Consider the following 19,425-nt stretch of genomic DNA (forward strand, 5'->3'; position numbering starts at 1 on the left):
AGTATATGAATTAATTGAAATATATAGCCTTACCTCCACATTGAATGAATAGAGTAGCATGTTCTTGGTTACAGAGTCATTCAGCAGAATTACTCAATCACCTAAACCGTGTACATAGAACTCCTTATTTGCCCTGGTACATCTGGAAGGCAAATTCCCGATCCCTTAATAGAAGCTGCTATGGTATAGTAGCCACTGTGCGTGTGCTATACCATGGAAGACCTGGGTCCTTTCATAGTTACCAACCGTCTGACAACGTGCGGGATGGTTCCGGCATTTAATTGATTTTGGATGATATACACATTTTGTAGAAACACATGCATGATCATAAATTTGTTACGCATTAGCACAAGTCTATGGGTGATAACAAATTATCACAAGTTCAGGGGAAAATATTTTTAAAAATACTGTAGAAATTTGTTTATTAAAAATATAAAAACGGTCATGCAGTAAATCATTCGAGATCTTTTGTTATATCATTCTAGAATCAATTCACCGAGAAAAGTTTTTGGCCAAAATAACTCTGCCAACCACGCACTCAGTAGAATTTAGGAGGCGTGTGGCCTTGCGCGTTCATTGTCACAACCAACTGTTGATTGTTTGGCTCAAACCCGACCGTCACCGGGGTTCCGCCCCTGGACCCCGGCGGTGGCCCTGACTCCCCCCCACACAGACAACTGGTGTAGTTACACATCTCAAATCTCTCAGGTTGGTAATGATGTCTTTGGTTGAATTCCATCACTGGTCCCCATGTTTTTTAGCCACAGGGCATGTAAAAAAAAAGTCGAAAGTCATTGGGTCCTTTGTAATTCAAGTCTTAGCCACATTATTGAGATTTCTGTACACAAACATTAAAAAACAGATGGAAGAGGGTTGTCTCTCATTGTTGAATATTCAATTTTTTTTCTTTTTCAGGTTCGATGTTGCTGGAATCCACCCACAGAGTAAAATGCCTGGAACATTCACACAAGTCAACTCCTGCTCTAAGTCAATGGATCCACTTGTAAGTTTTTCTTTATATGAATTATCTTCTCCCCAATCACATACAGTGTTTGTACATAATCAGAAGCGGTACTGTATTATTAACAATGAAAAATCAAAGAATGACTTAGACATAGATATACTTTATTGTCACATCCATAAAAATGCGAGACTCACTTCCTCGTTACAGCAAAATATAAAAAAATGAAAAATATGCATAAATGAAACTAATGTAACACAAATATGTAGTATTAATCTCCATCATCCTCCACTCTCACCCTACTCCTGCATACCTTAGGCTTTAACTTCTCTGCCAAATTTAAATGCATCATCAATTATCGAACTAAAAAAAACCCTTTCTATCATTTCATTACTTTTGTATTTCAGAGGCGAAAGCTTGGCCCCGGAGTATATAGAACCGAGGTTGGAGGGTTCAGCAAGAGTGCGGTGGATCATCGGGCATCAGGACCTGGCTGGGCGAGGGCGTATGAGGTGTCCAGAATGGCTGCTCTTCCACATCTACTTCACAAAGATCAATGGGAAAAGAAACGCAAAATTGTAGGTGTTAAGAATTTTAAAATATTTTAACTTTTCGTAGGATGGACTTATTGGGATATAATAAAGTATTTGTGGGAGATCTTGAAATGGAGGGTGGTAAAGCACAAATATTTTCAAGGGTGATAACTTTGAAAGTAAGAGGCACCAACAAGCAATATTAAGAGTAATAATGTAAAATGTTATGTGATATTAAATCAACCAATCACATGACAAGGATTTATTTAGGTGTATTATAATTTATTTTATTTTATTCAGGTATAAAAATAATACAAAAAGTAGTCAAAGGCTAAAATTATTGCATTTACAAAAATATAAAGGCCTTAATTACAAATAATGAAATTACACATTTACAAATTAAGAATGAATATTTACAAAATACATAAAAGATTACATTAAATATATAAAAATATAAATAAAAATAAAAATTCTAATTCAAATAAAGAAGGCTGCCGGATTTTCAGCTTCAAGTACAGGCAACATTGTTACACATGTACATCCAATTAAATAATTCATGAATAATGCATAGGGAGAATGTATAATGTTACCACTTCCTTTGTTGAGTAAACACTTCATGATCTTAATTGACAATTAACCACTTTACTTGTCTTAGGCAGTGAAGATATTCTTTCTTGTAGATTTAAATAATTATATCTGTTTTGTATTTGTTTATTTATTTATTTTATTCAAATTCTGCTCACAACATAGAATAGACAAAGCAAAGTGGAGGAAATCAGGTCAAAGTACACCTGTACTAGTTCAACCACCTGAACATAAAAAACAAAACATAATATCATAAACATTATACAATAATAGTAAATTAAAAGCCTTCAAACATTATTTTTTAAAATTAAATTATACCATAGAGCAAAGCTCTATTTATTTATTTATTTCAACAATTTTTAATGAGGGTGGTCCATCCAGCCGAAGCTGATCATTAGGGACCCTCAATACACATAGTAAGACAAAACAAAAGAGCGTATTAAACTAATTAAATTACAGTAAAATAAATAACAACCTCTCAATTCAAAATTTACATAAAGAATTAATTCAAAATTAATTAAAAAACTTAATATAAAAATTAAAATAAAATTACAATTAAAGATTATATATAAAACAATTTCTGTCCAATGAATATCTTTTTAAATTTATCTCCTACTTTTGAGTATTTGTGTTAAAATACTTTTAAATGCATGCTGTAATATCTTTTCTGGTAATTATGATTATAATAAATATTATTTTAATTTGAATTTATTGTTAAACCTTTCCTCTCCACAAGATATAATTGTTTTAATTATTGATTATTATTGTAATTATTTATTCTGTTTTTTCTATTAATACTTACATTTCTCTGGTTCTTTTTAATGATTAATTGAATCTCTATTTCTTATTTTTAAATTTATTTCAATTCCCAATTTGAAATACATAATGTTGAAAAATTGATAATTAAATATACTGTACTTCCTATGTACCTACCACATACGGAAGGGAAGGGTATTCATCAAGTAGACCGCAACAGATTTGTGATGGTTCAACATATGAACAGTATGATATGTAAAATTGTATATGTTTAATCACATTTGATGTTAGTTTAATTAGTAGTCCAGGACATTTATTATGTATGGGTCAATAATTATTGAAGGCAGGTCAAAGTACAGGATACGCAATTAAGCAATCAATAAATTGTTTTGCTTTAAAGGTCTGACTATTAAATTGGCATAATTAATAATCACATAATAACTTGAAAAGTTAGAGATATAAGCTCATTAAGAATGTCTATCTAATAAGAGTTTGATTTGTAAATTTTCTATGTTTTTTTTATAACTAGGAACGGAATCTTGGGCCAAGTTCTTATAACATTAAAGATTTTGTAGAAGTTATATCAGAGAAACCAGGAAGTGTACGAGGGATTTGCAGCACCAAAGAACAGCGATTCAGGTACACAGCCACGGTTAGTATCAAAATATTTTTGTTTCAAAATCTTAGTGTCATGATACTTAATATTGAATTTCTTAAACTGTGTCCATGCTATCAACTTTTATGTGATATGCCCATATTTGGGTGTTGTGTGACATCATGATGCCCACATGCGCACATTACACTAATTTGACACATAAAAGTTGATAGTGCTAGATTTTTTATTTAGCTAAATTATTGAAATTTGGAGAGATAAAATATTTATTTTCTCACCAATAGACACGTATGAACACAGGTCCTATTTTTTTGCATAGACCCTAAAATTAGCTAATAATGATTTTTTTGTAAAAGTTTATAAGCCAGTGAAAACTGATTTTGTTTTATCTATTAATTAACATTTTCATCCTTTTCAATATTTAATTGAAATATTAATAATTTTCTGGTTTTTTTTCATTCCAGAGTGAGGTTCCTGGTCCAGGGACATATGGTGAGGGCGGTATTCCACATTCAGCATTAGAAAAGAAAGCTAGGAAATCAACAAGTACGATTGGAATATTGGATGCCGGGTCATCAACACCAAGACATCTACCTTCCGTGGTAAGACTTCATTATTGTTAGCAAAGGGTCGGTGTTGGAATTTTAATTATATAATTGCTAAACTTATATTTGATCCATTTTGGCCATAGCGTTTTAAAGATACTGAAATGCTAATTCAAATGCGTAACAACTGTAAGCTCTCCAGGAGCAGATCTAGCAGTTTTCAAATGGGGAGGGGGGCCACAACATTTCAGAATAGACATAATATTGATAAGCATTGAAATTTTTAATTTAGGGGCAAAACAGGGAAGTGTTCCCCCCCCCCCCTACAGAATCCACCCCTGCTTTCACAGGCCAATGCCGGATCCCCGGGCCTGAAAGGGCCCCGTTGAGAAATTTTTATCAGCATTTTTACCTCCTAAATTTTCTGAGTGGGCCTTCAAGCAGCACTATCATGTAAGAAATGTCTGATAGTATTAACACTGCAAAAGATGAAATATTAGTAGATTAAAGTTAATATTATAATAATACTATAGTAAGAATAACTGAAACATTGTGATTTTTGCAGGGTTGTGAATTGGGACCAGGAACCTACAACACCAAAAGTTTTACGGATCAACTGACAAACAAAGTAACAAGTGTACGTGGACCCTATGACCTTTTCACAGGTGATCGCAATAAACCAATCAAAACAGGACATCTTGCAGTACCGGTGAGTTCAAGGGTCACAGTTGTAATTTTTTTTTTATTGCAAAAATATTTGCTTTTTTGTTTTTAATTCATAGCATTAGGTAAGCAGCACCCAGATTATATCATTTGATCTTATTATTTACAGGGGATGGCAAATCTTGGGCCAGGCCAATATGATTTAAAATCGTTTGCAGACAAATGGGATGATGAGCACCACATAAAGCATGGGAGGTTTGGCAAAGTGAGTCATTACCCAGAAAAGCCATCAGAAAGAATTTACTGTTCAACACTCTCTCAGTGGCCAAGGTCAAAGGTAAGTTCTGTAAAAATGTTCCTGTTTTATAATTACAGTATTATGAATGGTTCTGATGGTGATGGTAGTACTGTATGCTCTAATAAATGATGTTACTGCATGGGGATAATGAACACTCTAAGCTGATTTCCTTAACCTTTAAATTCTTGAAAAGCTAGCTATTGTATATATTTCATGTTGTAAGCTGCATTGAATAAAATATATATAATATAAATAAATATATATATAAAAACAGTGATGAAGATTTGTATTGTAAATAAAATATTAAATACATCAAAAAAGAAGGGTGTCACTTCAGGTTAGAACATTGACAAGTACTAACTTGGGTCAAGGGTCAGTAGGGTCCTGGATGTACCTTAAGACCAAGCCTTGGCAAGTGCAAAACTACCATTATGTTTTCTATTACATTGCTGAAAGGATAGCGGCATACACTAGCAAATCATGTAATTTTTATTGCCTTTTATTATATTATTGTAATTCTATTAATTTATGGTGGTTTTTTTAAAAATACAGACTGACCCTGGACCAGGGCACTACACAGAAAGAACGCTTTCCAAACCACAGGCCAAAGATTCACCGCCATTCATTTCATCAGCTGAGCGATTTGACAAGAGGTCAAGAAAGTTCTTTACAGGTCAAACAGTAAGTGGTCATTAACTACTACTACTCATATATAATTAACTTGCAAAAAATATCATTGGAACCAAGTCAGTGTGTATCAGGGATTTTGGTGAAGTGTTGAGTCTGAAGAGGGGAGGAGCCATTCATTCAAATTCAATGCTCTGTTGTATTTCTGTATTTGAAGACAATTCTAAACCATATTTTTATGGATAGCCAAAAGGCATGTGAAGGGGACATTTGAAACAAAAGGGGGGTGTAATAGTAGCACTACATGCCCCTCCTCTGCTACTTCATTGTAAGACATACAACTGCAATATTGATGTTTGTATCAGAGTTCAGAGTGGCTCTATTAAAAATAAATAAAAAATAATAAGTACGGTATGATATATGTAATCTCTACATGATATAATAATTTCTTAGAATTACTGTACATCAGGGGTGGGCATAAAAATCGGTCGGAGGGCCAAAGTGAATTTTTGATTTAACACTGAGGGCCGCACCCAAAGTTTGATGTTTCCAGTGACCTTCCAAAAACCTCCCAACACTGCTTTTACACCACTTATATCTAAGATATAATGTTACTTTTTACATATGATTGGTGTTGGGCTGTAAAAAACAAGGTGTTTTCTAGCCAATGTTGCTTGGCGGGCCACACACATAGGGTTTTTAATTCATTTTCGGGCTGCAAAAAATCGCTGCCGTGCCGCATGTGGCCCGCGGGCCACACTTTGCCCACCTGTGCTGTACACAGATTTAAAGTGAATATTTTCTTTTTTTACATAGAATTCCGTTGGTGCAGGTAGATACGACATGCAGAAATGGAATGATGCGCAGCACCGTAATGGCCACTGTAGCGTGTTCAACTCAAAGGTTGGCAGGAAAAGCACGAAACGCGATAACATGATGCTGTAAGCTGGCATAGAACTCAGAATGTTTTAATAGACCAAAAATTATAACAAATATTCTTGACATAAATAAATTAAATTATGACAAATTAATGGTCTGAGACTCTCATTAAGGCTAAAATAAGCCACTACCACGAGAGCCACTGTAGATAAATAAATGTATTGATTACTCATACTATTTTAAATGTCATTAAAGATTATAAAATGCATGTCCAGTATAACAGAAAATCATTTAAAAAAAAAAAAAAAAAAATAATAATAATAATAATAATAAAATAGAATATGCACTCTAATTATCATTACATACATAACAGTTAGCAATATAACAATATTCATTGTATTCTCCAATGAATAATGTTTTAATATAATTAGCAAAACCAGAAAGACTATGAGTTCCAACTTTAGAAATAATACAATTTGGAGTAGTTTCAATGAGTCTTGAGACATCATGTCTAATAGAGAGTGTTGCAAAAACATGATTAACTTTCAGTATTTGAATATTATCTCTACTTCAAGTGTAGAAGCTATGTATTTTAGAAAAAGGCATATTCTTCTCTTAATATTATTTTCATTGACTGATTAATTAGTGAGGGCAGTGCACTTGTTGATTTTAGCTACAATAATATATGAAATAAAATGAATTTATTGATTGCATATTATCTGTTTCAGAGAGCGTATCCAACCAAAGAATGTGCAGCCACAAGATCGACTTTATCTGACGAAACCCCAGACCGCTGAGGACTATATTCAAGCAAGAAAGATAATTTATGCGCAACAAATTTATTGAAGCTACAAATCACATTCAGAATTATGAGTCAATAAACTACACTTTATATTAAAGAAAATTTGTAATGCTAAGCTTAATGCTGTATAGTTGCCATTAATTTTATCCCACCGTCACTGTATTTAAATTAGTTTTTGTATCTGCATATCCTCTATTTTTCAATACTACACTCTCATTAATTTTAAAAATATTTGTATATTTATGTGAGTTTACTAAACTTATAATTAAGAATTTGAATGAGAAAAAATTTCCCCATCAATTAATGGACAGTTAAATATACCTTTGCTCTATTCTTTTGCATAATCCTTAAATCGGATAGTAATAAATTTAAGGGTTTTGTAGTAAAATGTCTTTAAATAAGCAAAAATTAACTTTATATTTTCTTTTTGGAAGTTACTAATTTGATCTATTCAATGAGCTATTCAAAATGTTTATTTAATTTTCAGGATTTTTAAGGTTTTTTTTCTGGACAGTGCATATTCATACAGACTAGAGAAACTTGTGTCTCAGCCCCGGTCTGAGCCAGGCAGTGTTGACTTCCATATAGCTTCAAAGGCAACTCAACCTTCACTAGGTTTTTATGGTGACCCTGGTTGACATTTCCACCGTCTCACTGTGACCTCTGGCCAAAAAAGTGATCGATCACAGCTAGTGACGGAATACTTGACGATTTTTGCCGGGTTAGATCATTCCAAATCTTTTGGAAAAGTAAGGAGTAAACCAGATGGTATGGTTCATTTCAGCCCCATTGTTGTGGGATGATGTGAACTATAAGCGCTTCTTTACGTCGGTTAGGTAGTCACGGACCACGCCCATATGGACCACGCCCATATGCAATTCAGCACAATGATGGCTTATTCTCCTATATTATACCCTTACAAAATATTGTTGAAATGAATAATAAATAATAATAAAAATAATAATAATGTTGCAAGGATAAGTTTGGTAAATATTTTTGAAGCGAGAGAAAATACACTAAAAATTTTTAATCATTATTTTCAGTAACTAAAGCGTATACAGTAGCCTAGATGTCTTCCCGACTTAAGATTTGTGCAATAATTGGGGATATTGATAAGATGAGAGACGTAATGATGAAAACCAAAATACAGTATATTTCAATAACAATGTCATTCATCACACGACTGATTTAGGTTTTAAATGTACTTAGAATTTAAGATAAGATAAATGTACAGTATAATTGTGCAAATGTATTTCTTCCATATCATGCTCTTTCAAATTGATGTATTCCTTTCGTTTTAAAGCCAAAAATGGCAAGATGTTTATAAACATTGTGAGTGTTTCCAAAGTAATGTTTATAGTCTACATGTTTTAGAAAAGTTGTAATATGTGTTCTTGTCTTTAATACTGTGTGTTAGATATATGTGGTAATAATGGTCTATTGTTCTTCCATGTTTCTTCCAAATTGTCACTGTCTGTGATGTGATGAATCTAATGAAGTGATTATATAATCTGCAAGTCAAAATGATTAGTAAGGGGGAGGGGGTGGTTATGGGGTTTAGCATAGTATGGTGAGGGTTACGATCAAGTATATATTGAAACGATTACTTTAATTGAGGGTTATTATGTATCAGGGTTATACATTTTTAAGGAAGCATTGTCAAAGGTAAATGGTATTTTATAAATGTTGCCAATTAAAACTATGTAATGCATTTATTTAAGAAAAGGAAAACATTTAATATCTACTTTATAGCAAGATCAACAATGTAAGCCCTATGTTTACATTGGTTGAAAATAAATCCTATGTTGACTATTCCTCAATTGTATGTGAACACATGCTTGTGTAAATGAATTAAAAGGTATATGGAATATACACTGTGTGTTATTTTATTCAAAAAAACTCGCTTATAATACATTAAACAGATGACCCAAGTCATTTGCTACCAACTGGAATGTTGATTTTGTTATCAAGCTGTATACAGTTAAGTTTGCCAAAGTCGAATCCAAAATGGCATTGAAAAACTGTTTGACTTGGATAAAATCTGACTTACAGATAATTAATTAATGGAGAGCACAACAATTTGACATGTAAAATAAGATCGACTGAGAAATTATTTGAGTTAGGCAAAGTTGACTTAGCCTGAAAACATTTTAAGGTTTAAACCATGACTGTATTTATAACCTATCCCACCCATTACAAATACCTCTTATGTAATTGCCAACAAGTGTACCACCACTTCAAGCCTGATGAGGTATCCAAACACTAAAAGGTATCTCTTTTCACATGGACTGTTATAAACAGCGAAACAGTTTCTGTCCATGTAAATATATAACCAAAAATATTTTTGGATCCCTCAGGCAAACTTGCAATATACCAACATTGCATTCATGATTAAAAACCCAGCCATCACCTGGCGATGGCTCCGTCCTATAACACAGTGTCTTCCCTCATGTACATAATGACATTTGAGGATTGCAGGTGTTTTCAGTTCATTTGCATAAAGACATTTGAAGGACTGCAAGTACAACCAAGGCTATTTTTCCTGTTGAATAAAATCCTCCTGACTGGCTATTACTTCACCTCTTTAGCTTTTTTATCAGGTTCAATTCTATAGCAGCTCTTCTTTTTCTCTGAAACAAAAATTAAAACATATTTTATAATGACAATAGTAAAAGTTTATGTTACAGTACTTAAAAGGTTTACTTTCTTAAAAGAATGTTTAATGTCAATTAAAAACTTTCTCCACTACTTTGATGAATAAACATATGAAATAATAATAGTAATATGAATAATAATGAAAGTAAAGAATAAAAAATAATCACAACAATAATAGTTCATCAATAAACAATTTATCTAGAAAGGAAATGAAGGAATACATGTAAAAAAAACCAAGGTCAATGCTCATTAAAACAATTGCAAGTTAAATTCATACAAAAATACATTTACAAAACATTTAGAAAACTTAACTAACACTTAACAATAATGATGAAAGGTAAATAATAAGTTTAACAATAATATGTATTATATACCGCATACGTCCTATGATGTAGTTTGAATGATAGTTCATAAATTCCAGGTGAAAAAAAGTACTATCACGTTAAATAATAGTACTTGTTTGCCATCGCGATTTCTAGGCCCACATATAACGTTATGAAATTAATGACACACACATACCAGGGACGTGACCTCTACGACGCTGAGAAAGATTGGCCCTTTGACCACCTAGGCCTAAAAAATAAGCTTGGTGGGTACTCTTTTCATTACTTTTTTTAGGCCTCATAGAATCTATATATGAGGTATATAAAACAAATATTGACTGCTCTGGATTCGGGAAAAAATGTGAAATCTATAGCCCCTCGGTGATGTGAAGATCATAGTTTACTATCTTCCCTCGAGCCTTCGGCCCTTGGGAGGATAGTAAGCTACGGTCTCCACGTCACCTCGGGGCAATAGATTTCACCATTCCCAGTCAATATTTGTACAATATTAATGGTAAATGCTGTTAAAGAAGAAAGGGCAAATATAAAATCCATTGAAAGCCCTATTACTGAAGAAGTAAACATTTCAAATCAAACATGAATATAAAATACAAAGTTTACTCACTGGAGTTAATGGTGTAGTTGAGACCACATCGACATCTATCATTTCTGATATTTTCTTGCCTGAGGTGAGGGAGTCCCCTGCAGTTGGTTCAGCTAGGCTAGTAATGGTCAGACTTGTACTCTGCATCAGTGCTGTCATTTCGGGACCTATATCCTTACCCTGAGCCAAGGCTTCCAGCCTGTGTCTAAGTGTCTGCAGCTCAAAGTCAATATTTGCCTTGGCAAGTTTTAACTCATATAGCAACACTATATCAGACCTACAATTGAGATATAAAATTTACCAATGTTATAACCATGCTTATAGCAACACTATATCAGACCTACAATTGAGATACAAAATTTACCAATATTATTCAACATGCTCCTTAACGCAAATTATAGATGTTATGAGAAGAAAATATAAAAGATGATATTCCAATATTTTTGCAATTATTGACATCCCCACTGGCCACAGGTTTTAACATACATATATGCCTTATCTAACTCTATGAAACATGTATTTGTGATTATTTCATTAGGCAGTATTTATAACCCTACAAGCTTGACTTGTCCGGTGGGGGAGCTTAAGACCCCCCTGCCACCCCGCTGGCGCCGCCACTGCACAGCACCACACTGCTTCTCTCAACCCAGCAGATAAACCGTTAACTGACATGTACACAGATACTGCGGAACAATTGAAGTACTCAATTAAGAAGGTTAACATAATATAACTATTGGAAAAAATGGTTTTAATATTTTATGGCATTCCCAGTCAAAACTGGAGCAGTCACACCATACGGTACATTCGCCCTGTGCCTGAATACCAACAATAGGGCACATTTTTTTTTCTTGAATGCTGCCTTAATATGAGAGGCAATTCAATTATTTTCTTTAATGATCAAGGGTAAAAAATCAAATTTCTGTGACCTTGACTTCTGAAAACTGTATAGTTTCTTTCTTTGATTACTATGTACCATTCCACTAAATTTTATGACGATCCATTCATTAGTTTTTGCGTAATCTTGAAAGACCGACAAGGGTGAGTACATAGCCTCCGTTGGCAGAGGTACTGTAATAATAGCATATTTAGAAAGCCCTTAAACCTACAGGTACTCCACCACCAGTTTGAGTTTGTGCTTACCTGAGTTCATTATACTGAATAGCAATCTCTGTTGTTGGCATTGGGTAAACAGGTACGCCTAAATCATCCAGCGAAATCTCAATAGCTTTCATTTTTTTTTGACCCACAGAAGAAGGTAACTTCATCTGAAATTAAGATTAAGAACATTTTAAGATTACTTTAACTACATAAAAATAAAATCTAAATTCTTATGATAAATGACATGTTATCGTACTGAACGCTCAGTATGTTCCCAAAGACTTGTGAACAATTTGAAAGTGATTCAGGTGGGAATTGAACCCATGACCACCAGATAACTAGCCTGGTGTCATAACCACTAGACCACATAATCAACTAGATACCTGATCAACATTTATATTTTTGCAAAGTATAGTTTTGTGCATCTTCAAAGATTTAAATAATTCTATCAGAAATCTTCATACCCTCTGACTGCGTAAAGAGGCTCCGGCTTGTTTGAAATCTGGAAATTTGATGCCAGCAATTTCAGGATTCTAAAATGAAAGCATAGAAATGCAGAATTGTGGTAATTTTTTCACTTTTTTTCTTTTACTTCTTTTATACCTTCACTAACTACAATAGAAAACAATGCGATGCACTAAAGAATTGTACCCAAAGAGGCAAAAAGTTACACAGGACACATTCTACAGGAACTTGAAGAATGATATATTTTAGTATAATAATAGACAAATACAGCATTTCAGTATTTAAATAATGTATGAATGACTTTTTTGCTATTAATAAACAAAATGAGGTTCACCACAACTTTACATAAAATAAAATATACTCAAAAATATAAAAAGCCAGGACATAAATTTACTGTATTTTATAGTTTTGTCTTAACTTAGCTGACCATTTATGGTTTGCTCTACATTTTCACATGTATTTTAAAATTCTCATTCAATGCTGTATTTATGATTGTACTGAGGGCCTCTGTATAATTCTTGCACTAACTCAGTGTTTACATCATTAAAGATGTCAGTAAATTAATAATATACTATCAATCAATTAAATTTCAAAAGTTATCGAAACACAGACAAAGCTCCATTACAAAAAAAATAATATTGGAAACTTCAAATAATTACAAATAAATATACTGTACTGACCTTTGAGGAGCCCGACTCATGGTCTTTGGAGCGCTTGCTGGGTACAGCATGCATCTTTTTCTTCTTGAAGGCTTTTTCTGCTCGTCTAGCATCTGCGCTGTTGTCTGCAGCGGTAATCAGTTTCTGTAAATCTTGTGCTTTCTTTTCTCGCTCCTTCTTCCTCAATTCAATTTTTTTTAGTTCTTGAATCAACTGTTCTTCCTCTTCAACCTTTTTAGTACAAAACAAAATTTATTCATCAATACAAGGAAATTTAGAGTATTATTTTGCGTTATGAGTATTTTAAAGTGAGATTTGAATATTGTGATTAACAGGGTTACTGACGAATAGAGAAAAAAAATCTGAGGGTCTGGCCTCACTATTCGGGCACCTCACAAGATAGTGTAGGTATTATAATATGTTACAATTGGGTGCAAGTCACTAAGTTTTAAGTGAATTATTATCAAATGTAAGTATGTATCTGATATATGTATTTTAATTTTACTAATTGTGTTGTTAGTAAAGATACATAAAAATTCAATCCTAAACAGCACCCTCTATAGTAAATTTTCAAAAGCTTCTCTTTGCAAGCACTATTAGTTAAATAACCATACCTGTTCTGGTGTTCGTTCAAATAATTTAATCAGTTGGTCTTTCCGTTTTCGTTCATGCTCTGCGTCAAACACAAGCGGAGCTCGACTGCTAAGGCTTGGGTCAGCACGAACTTTTGCAAGTTTATTAACTATGTTATAATAGCGCTCTTTCATGTCCTCAATACTTCTTTTCTAAAAAAAGAAACAAATTTAATGTTTAGATAGCAATCAGAAATAAAATGGAAACCTTCATAGATTATTATCTGCCCAGTATTATTAGTATAATATATATTTTAAGTTGTGAATTTCTAAAGGTATACCATGGTGCAAATTTTAAAAATTTGATATTATTTTGTAAAATCTGTACATTCTTTTAACGCTTGTGACATTTCCTGTGCTTGTGTACAGGAATGAACAACCAGTTAAGATTTAAGCTTTTCAATTCTTTCATCGACATTTTTATTAGTTTTCTTCTTTTTCCATATTTTTTTTCTTTTTGACTTTGAATGCCTTTTTATTGCTCTGCCATTCATTTTTTTCTAATTTTCTGGAAAGCGCATAGAGGCTCTAGAAGTGTGCGCATACAAGCACAATTAATAATAATAATAACAACAACAGTAATAACAATAACAATAATAATAATAATAATAATAATAATAATTGATAATAATAATTCAATTCAATGAAAATTTATTTCCATTTTCACAATTAATTTATTGAAAAAGGTATCAACCTATCTACCATGAGTGTGTACGTAATATTTGTTATTTTATATTCTTTATAAAATATTTACTCTTGAGACCGGAAGATACTTACACTATGAGAATGAGAATCAAAGCGATCATGAATCACAAACCAGCGAAAATCAAATCGTCCACACAAGTCAAATAGATGGTCTGTTGCCAGCTTGGTCCACTTCTCATCATGGAGGTGCAGGTGGTACTCCTGGTCTGAGTACATGGGCACCTGTACTTGCTATAACAAGAACAAACATTATTATGCTGAGGAAAAATGTTTCTTTGTTCATATCTATCTATATTATATTATAATCATTATATTTATCATCATCATCTTCAGCATCATCTTTTATCATAATTACCATCATATCTATCAACATTATCATCTTCACCCTCATTATAATCATCATTAATTATTAAGGAGGCAACATGCTTGACTGTTAAAGGACCGTCTAAAAAAGCATCTTGATACTTTTTACTATTTAATTAGTCTTTTTTTTTTATTACTGTACATTTTATATGTAATAGCGCTCTGAGAGATTATTACAGGGCGCTATATTAAAGAACACATCATCCTTTTTATTATCTTCTTCATCCTTATCATTAATGTCATCATCCTTATCTTTATTATCACCAACATTATCATCATTAACATCCATATAATTATTACCATGGTAATAATAAGTTATAAAAAATTATACTATACAGTATTAAGGACATTTATATTACATCAAGAAAACCAGAAGAAATTCTTTGAACAATTATATTACCTGGCATAGCACATGAATAGCATACAATGATTGTATTAGTGGGATTAGTATCAAAGTAATTATCACAATTTGCAATGAATACTTTAAAACAGAAGAATGAAGGATGACGGAACAGAAGAGGCATAGGCCTAGGCCTACCTTATTGAATCGGGCAAACTGATAATCTTTTCCCTCATCTGCCACTCTCCTCCAGTGATTAAATATAAAACCATCCTACAAAACAACATGACAACATTTTATTATTTATGGTGAATATACAAAATAGACATTAAAATAATCATGACAATAATGATCATTATAATAATATATCAAAAAAAAAAACAGTTGAAAGATTATCAGCAGCAGCAGCAGCAATAATAATAACTAGCATATACTGTACCCGTGCTCTGCACGGTGTTGAACGAGTTGGGAAAGGTGGCGATGTATACTGTTGAATGTTATGTGAAATCAAGGAGATAATCGTTGTGGATGTAGTGGTTAGCATGTTATTATTTTTCTAAAGGATGTCTTTGTAGATAATGTCTTTGTAGATGAGTGTCTTTGCTGGATAGACCTTGTGAGGAATTATTGTCCAGTTTGATGAAGGGCATATCCAGAATTTTTCTAACAGGAAGTGGGGGTGGGACACACACAACAGTTTTAGAATGGATAAGTGAGCAGCACATACCATAATATGTGGCAAAGACAAGCCAAACCAGTCACTCGTCGCAAATTGTGTTTCAGAGAAAAAGCATATTTTTTTTTACGACCTGACTCGATAATTTTTAAATCTGAGCAGTACATATTAAGAGAGGGGATTTAGTTATGTGACGTAGGTGACTCGCGAAACACGGTGAAACAGGTACGTGATTTTCAGTGGTTTTTTGCTGTTTTTTTTCCTTGTTGTCCAATATCCAGTGTCGAAAAGTAGTCTATCCTATTCGTGACATATAGAATCCCAGTGTATGGAAGATGAGCACATTCCTGCCAGCGGTTTCAGAGGAGATAGGTGAAGTTATGCAGAGGAACCAGCAGAATTAATATATAAATAATATATAGATAATAATAATAATAATAATAATAATAATAATAATAATAATAATAATAATAATAATAATAATAATAATAATAGCTAGCACTAACTCGGATTAAGGGGAATATCTTGTGTTATTTTCCACTTAACGTTGTTATTTTAATTGTTCTCTAATTTCTCCATTGTCTAAGTTCCCCTTAAGATAGGTTTTAGTAACATAATAGTAATAAAAATAATAATAATAGATTATGAAATGATTAAATTATTAATTGAACAGACTTCAAAATCAGTGTAAGTGTGTAACCACTGCAACGAAATTATTTCAAAATTTATTAATAACTCTATCACTGCAACATACTATTAAGTAATGCAAAATAACATTGAATACATGAATAAAAATTATCTGCATATATAATAGATATATGGAGGGAATATTATTCCTTTGATATATGATGTTTTATCCTCTTTTTCTCAAGTGTCCTTAGCATTTCTTTGAAATGGATAGGTGCACTAATACAAGTTTTACATAATAATATTATAATCAAATAATGTAAATTCTTGGTGAATTGGTACAACAAAAACCATACATAAAATAGTACACCAATTGATGGTACCTTTGAGGTAGATGTCAAATACAAGCATGTGTTATACAAACCTTACTGATAATCATAAATTAAATAATAAAGATACAACTTATATTATAGCTACTCACTTTCCTAGCAGGGTTTGTAAACGGCATAAACTTCCAAGGTCGCACCTTCTTAATGCCAAGTTTAGCTTTAACTTGTTTGTAGCCTGTGTTGCTATCACTTGGAATCAGAGGTGGTGGGTCACTGCCAAACAAAATTTGCATAAACAATTATTAAAGCTGTAACTCTCCAAATGGAATATCACGATGATGACTAGGGCAGCTTCATTCACTAAGCATCACCGAGGCTCCTAATAATACTCTACTAATTGGTCACTCATTGTTAAAATATGGTGTTAGAAAAATTATTTTTATAAAAGTATATGAAATAAAACAAACCAAATTTCTTACTTTTTATCTGAATACAGCAGTGCATACAGCTCTCTGTGCATGCCCTCGGGTCGTTTGAAAACTGGTTCTGTTGTTTTCTTTGGTTTCTGTGAACAATAACCATATCATCATGATTAATCAAACAATGTAATCGTCAAACATACCATCAACCAACCAATCAATCAATCGATCGTTCAATTTATTCTGCACCATTCCCAGTGGCGTAGCTAGCCCCTTGACACGGGGGGGGGGGGAGGCCTAGTAGGCTAGAATAACGAATATAGGTATAACCAGGATAACGGCCCAAAAAAAAAAAAAACATGAAAAAAAAATTACATTGTACAATACAATAATATCATAAGCTAATTACCTTTACCCTCCTGTCGGCCTAGGCCAATGCCTTAAAAATCAGAAATGATGTTTGTATGTAGGCCTAGGCCTAGCCTATCCTATGCTAGGTTAGAGGGACAAGCGATAGGATAGGCGGTCGTTGTTGTGCTGTGGACTGCAGGGTCTCTCTAGCCCTAGCTAGGCCTACCTTTTTCTGATCAGATCCAAAAATGTCTTTGATTGATACTTCGGAACTTTGTCCCATCACTCCAGTTCCATCAAAATCCAAGATGTCTTTAACGTCACTTGATGTCATGTTTTCACGCATTTACACACCCTTTTAATTTTCAATATTTAGGCTAGGCCTAGTGAAACCGTATACTTCCAGGCCTAGGCCTAGTCTATGCTGCTGTCTCTAGTTTGGTTGATGATCCAGAATCGAAGAAGTGTGGGGCCGGCCGGGGAGAGGTGGTACGTTTGTATGGAATGCAAAACTCGCCAAATATTTCATTTAATTAACCTAAAATTCAAACGTTTGTTTTCCAAATCATTAATTTCACAAAAGTAAGTCATGGAATAAATAATAATATTTTAAAAAAAATTAAGGGCGCCAGCTGTATTTTTATTTCACTTTTATTCTACATTGACTGACAGGCGCGTAACAGGCGTCTTGGGTCGGGAGGGGGAGGAGGTAATAATAATTTTCCCGGTTAGTAATTATGACACGGTGTGATACACTCCCCGCCCCCAACCCCCATGCCCAAGACGAAAGCAATGTGGGTGTAGTCGAGCTTCGATTAATAGGTTTCGACAGTTTATATATTTTTCAAAGGCTTATTTAATCGATATTAGAGTCTACTAATATGTAGAAAATACATAGAATTTTTGTTTCTCCCCGACGAATTGTGCTCTTTCTCCTTGACGGGGTGGGGGAGGGGGATGGCGAGGTCCCCGGCTGGGGGTTCCGATGCCTCCGACGAGGGATAGATTTTCCCGACGAAAGTGGGTGTGGTCGAGCTACGATTAAAAGGTTTAGACAGTGTTTAAATTTAGACAGTTTTTAAATTTAGACAGTTTTTAAATTTAGACAATTTAAGGGTTTCAAAGGCATATTTAAATCGATATTTACGGAGCCCCTAAAGGGACATGGTTAGTAAAAATACTACACTATTTCGAGGGAACGAAATATTATTTCGTTCCCTCCAAATATTATTTCGAGCGAACGAAAGCATTTCGTTCCCTCGAAATATTATTTGGTTCCCTCGAAATAATATTTCTTCCCCCCGAAATATTATTTCGTTCCCCCCGAAATATTATTTCGTTCCCCCCGAAATATTATTTCGTTCCCTCGAATATTCTTTAGTTCCCTCGAAATAATATTTCGTTCCCTCGAAATACTATTTCGTTCCCTCGAAATATTATTTCCGTTTTCCCTCGAAATAATATTTCGTGTATGGTACGCCCACAGTGATTTGAGCGTCGGCTGTTCGTCAGGGGTGGCGCCAGGATTTACCCGACGGGGGAGGGGGGCCGAGACCCCCTGCTGGGGGTTCCGATGCCTCGGACGAGGGGTCAGGTTTTCCCGACGAAAGCAAAGTGGGTGTGGTCGAGCTACGATTAAAAGGTTTAGACAGTTTTTTAATTTTGACAATTTAAGGTTTTCAAAGGCTTATTTAATCGATATTAGAGCTGTCTCTTATACACATCTAGATGTGTATAAGAGATGTTTGCAGCATTTCCTTTCTTGTTTGCAGCGTTTTCGTTTGTTTGCTGGTGTTTTCATTTTTTGCTTGCAGCGTTTCTTTATTTGTTTGCTAGTGTTTTTATTTATTTTTTTTTTTTGCAGCGTTTCTTTTATGTTTGCAGCATTTCTTTTTTGTTTGCAGCGTTTCATTTTTT

The 19,425-nt window shown here is 33.5% G+C and overlaps 2 protein-coding genes across 2 annotated transcripts; one reads left to right on the plus strand and one right to left on the minus strand.

Moving 5' to 3' along the window:
- Positions 1-915: 915 nt before the first annotated feature.
- On the plus strand, positions 916-9,134 carry LOC117104557 (lymphocyte expansion molecule-like; the record flags this gene model as incomplete). Its single annotated transcript, XM_033245416.1, is given in 9 exon segments — positions 916-1,003; positions 1,369-1,539; positions 3,365-3,487; positions 3,913-4,050; positions 4,559-4,702; positions 4,826-4,993; positions 5,507-5,635; positions 6,398-6,522; positions 7,189-9,134. Coding segments are annotated over 9 exon segments (1,204 nt in total), but the record flags the coding sequence as incomplete, so codon positions are not given.
- Positions 9,133-17,980, minus strand: LOC117104550 (DNA methyltransferase 1-associated protein 1-like). Its single transcript, XM_033245408.1, has 11 exons — positions 17,735-17,980; positions 17,218-17,303; positions 16,891-17,011; positions 15,305-15,379; positions 14,476-14,634; positions 13,681-13,851; positions 13,088-13,297; positions 12,407-12,475; positions 11,985-12,109; positions 10,866-11,121; positions 9,133-9,892 (listed from the first exon to the last, which is right to left on the minus strand). The coding sequence occupies exons 1-11, from the start codon at positions 17,852-17,854 to the stop codon at positions 9,839-9,841; spliced, it is 1,446 nt and encodes a 481-aa protein (XP_033101299.1). The 5' UTR covers positions 17,855-17,980; the 3' UTR covers positions 9,133-9,838.
- Between the last annotated feature and the right edge of the window lie 1,445 nt (positions 17,981-19,425).

The sequence above is a fragment of the Anneissia japonica genome, unplaced genomic scaffold (genome assembly GCF_011630105.1).
Source record: "Anneissia japonica isolate Jap-2015-1 unplaced genomic scaffold, ASM1163010v1 scaffold287867_len1003013_cov215, whole genome shotgun sequence".
Lineage (NCBI taxonomy): Eukaryota > Metazoa > Echinodermata > Crinoidea > Comatulida > Comatulidae > Anneissia > Anneissia japonica.

Bases quoted from the DNA above. Each gene is read 5' to 3' on its own strand.
- LOC117104550 (XM_033245408.1), bottom strand. From the start codon at position 17,854: ATGCGTGAAAACATGACATCAAGTGACGTTAAAGACATCTTGGATTTT. The intron at 14,635-15,304 runs GTAGGCCTAGGC...TTCTTGTTATAG, and splicing joins AGTTTGCCCGATTCAATAAG to CAAGTACAGGTGCCCATGTA. The intron at 12,110-12,406 runs GTATGAAGATTT...TCTTAATTTCAG, and splicing joins CCTCTTTACGCAGTCAGAGG to ATGAAGTTACCTTCTTCTGT.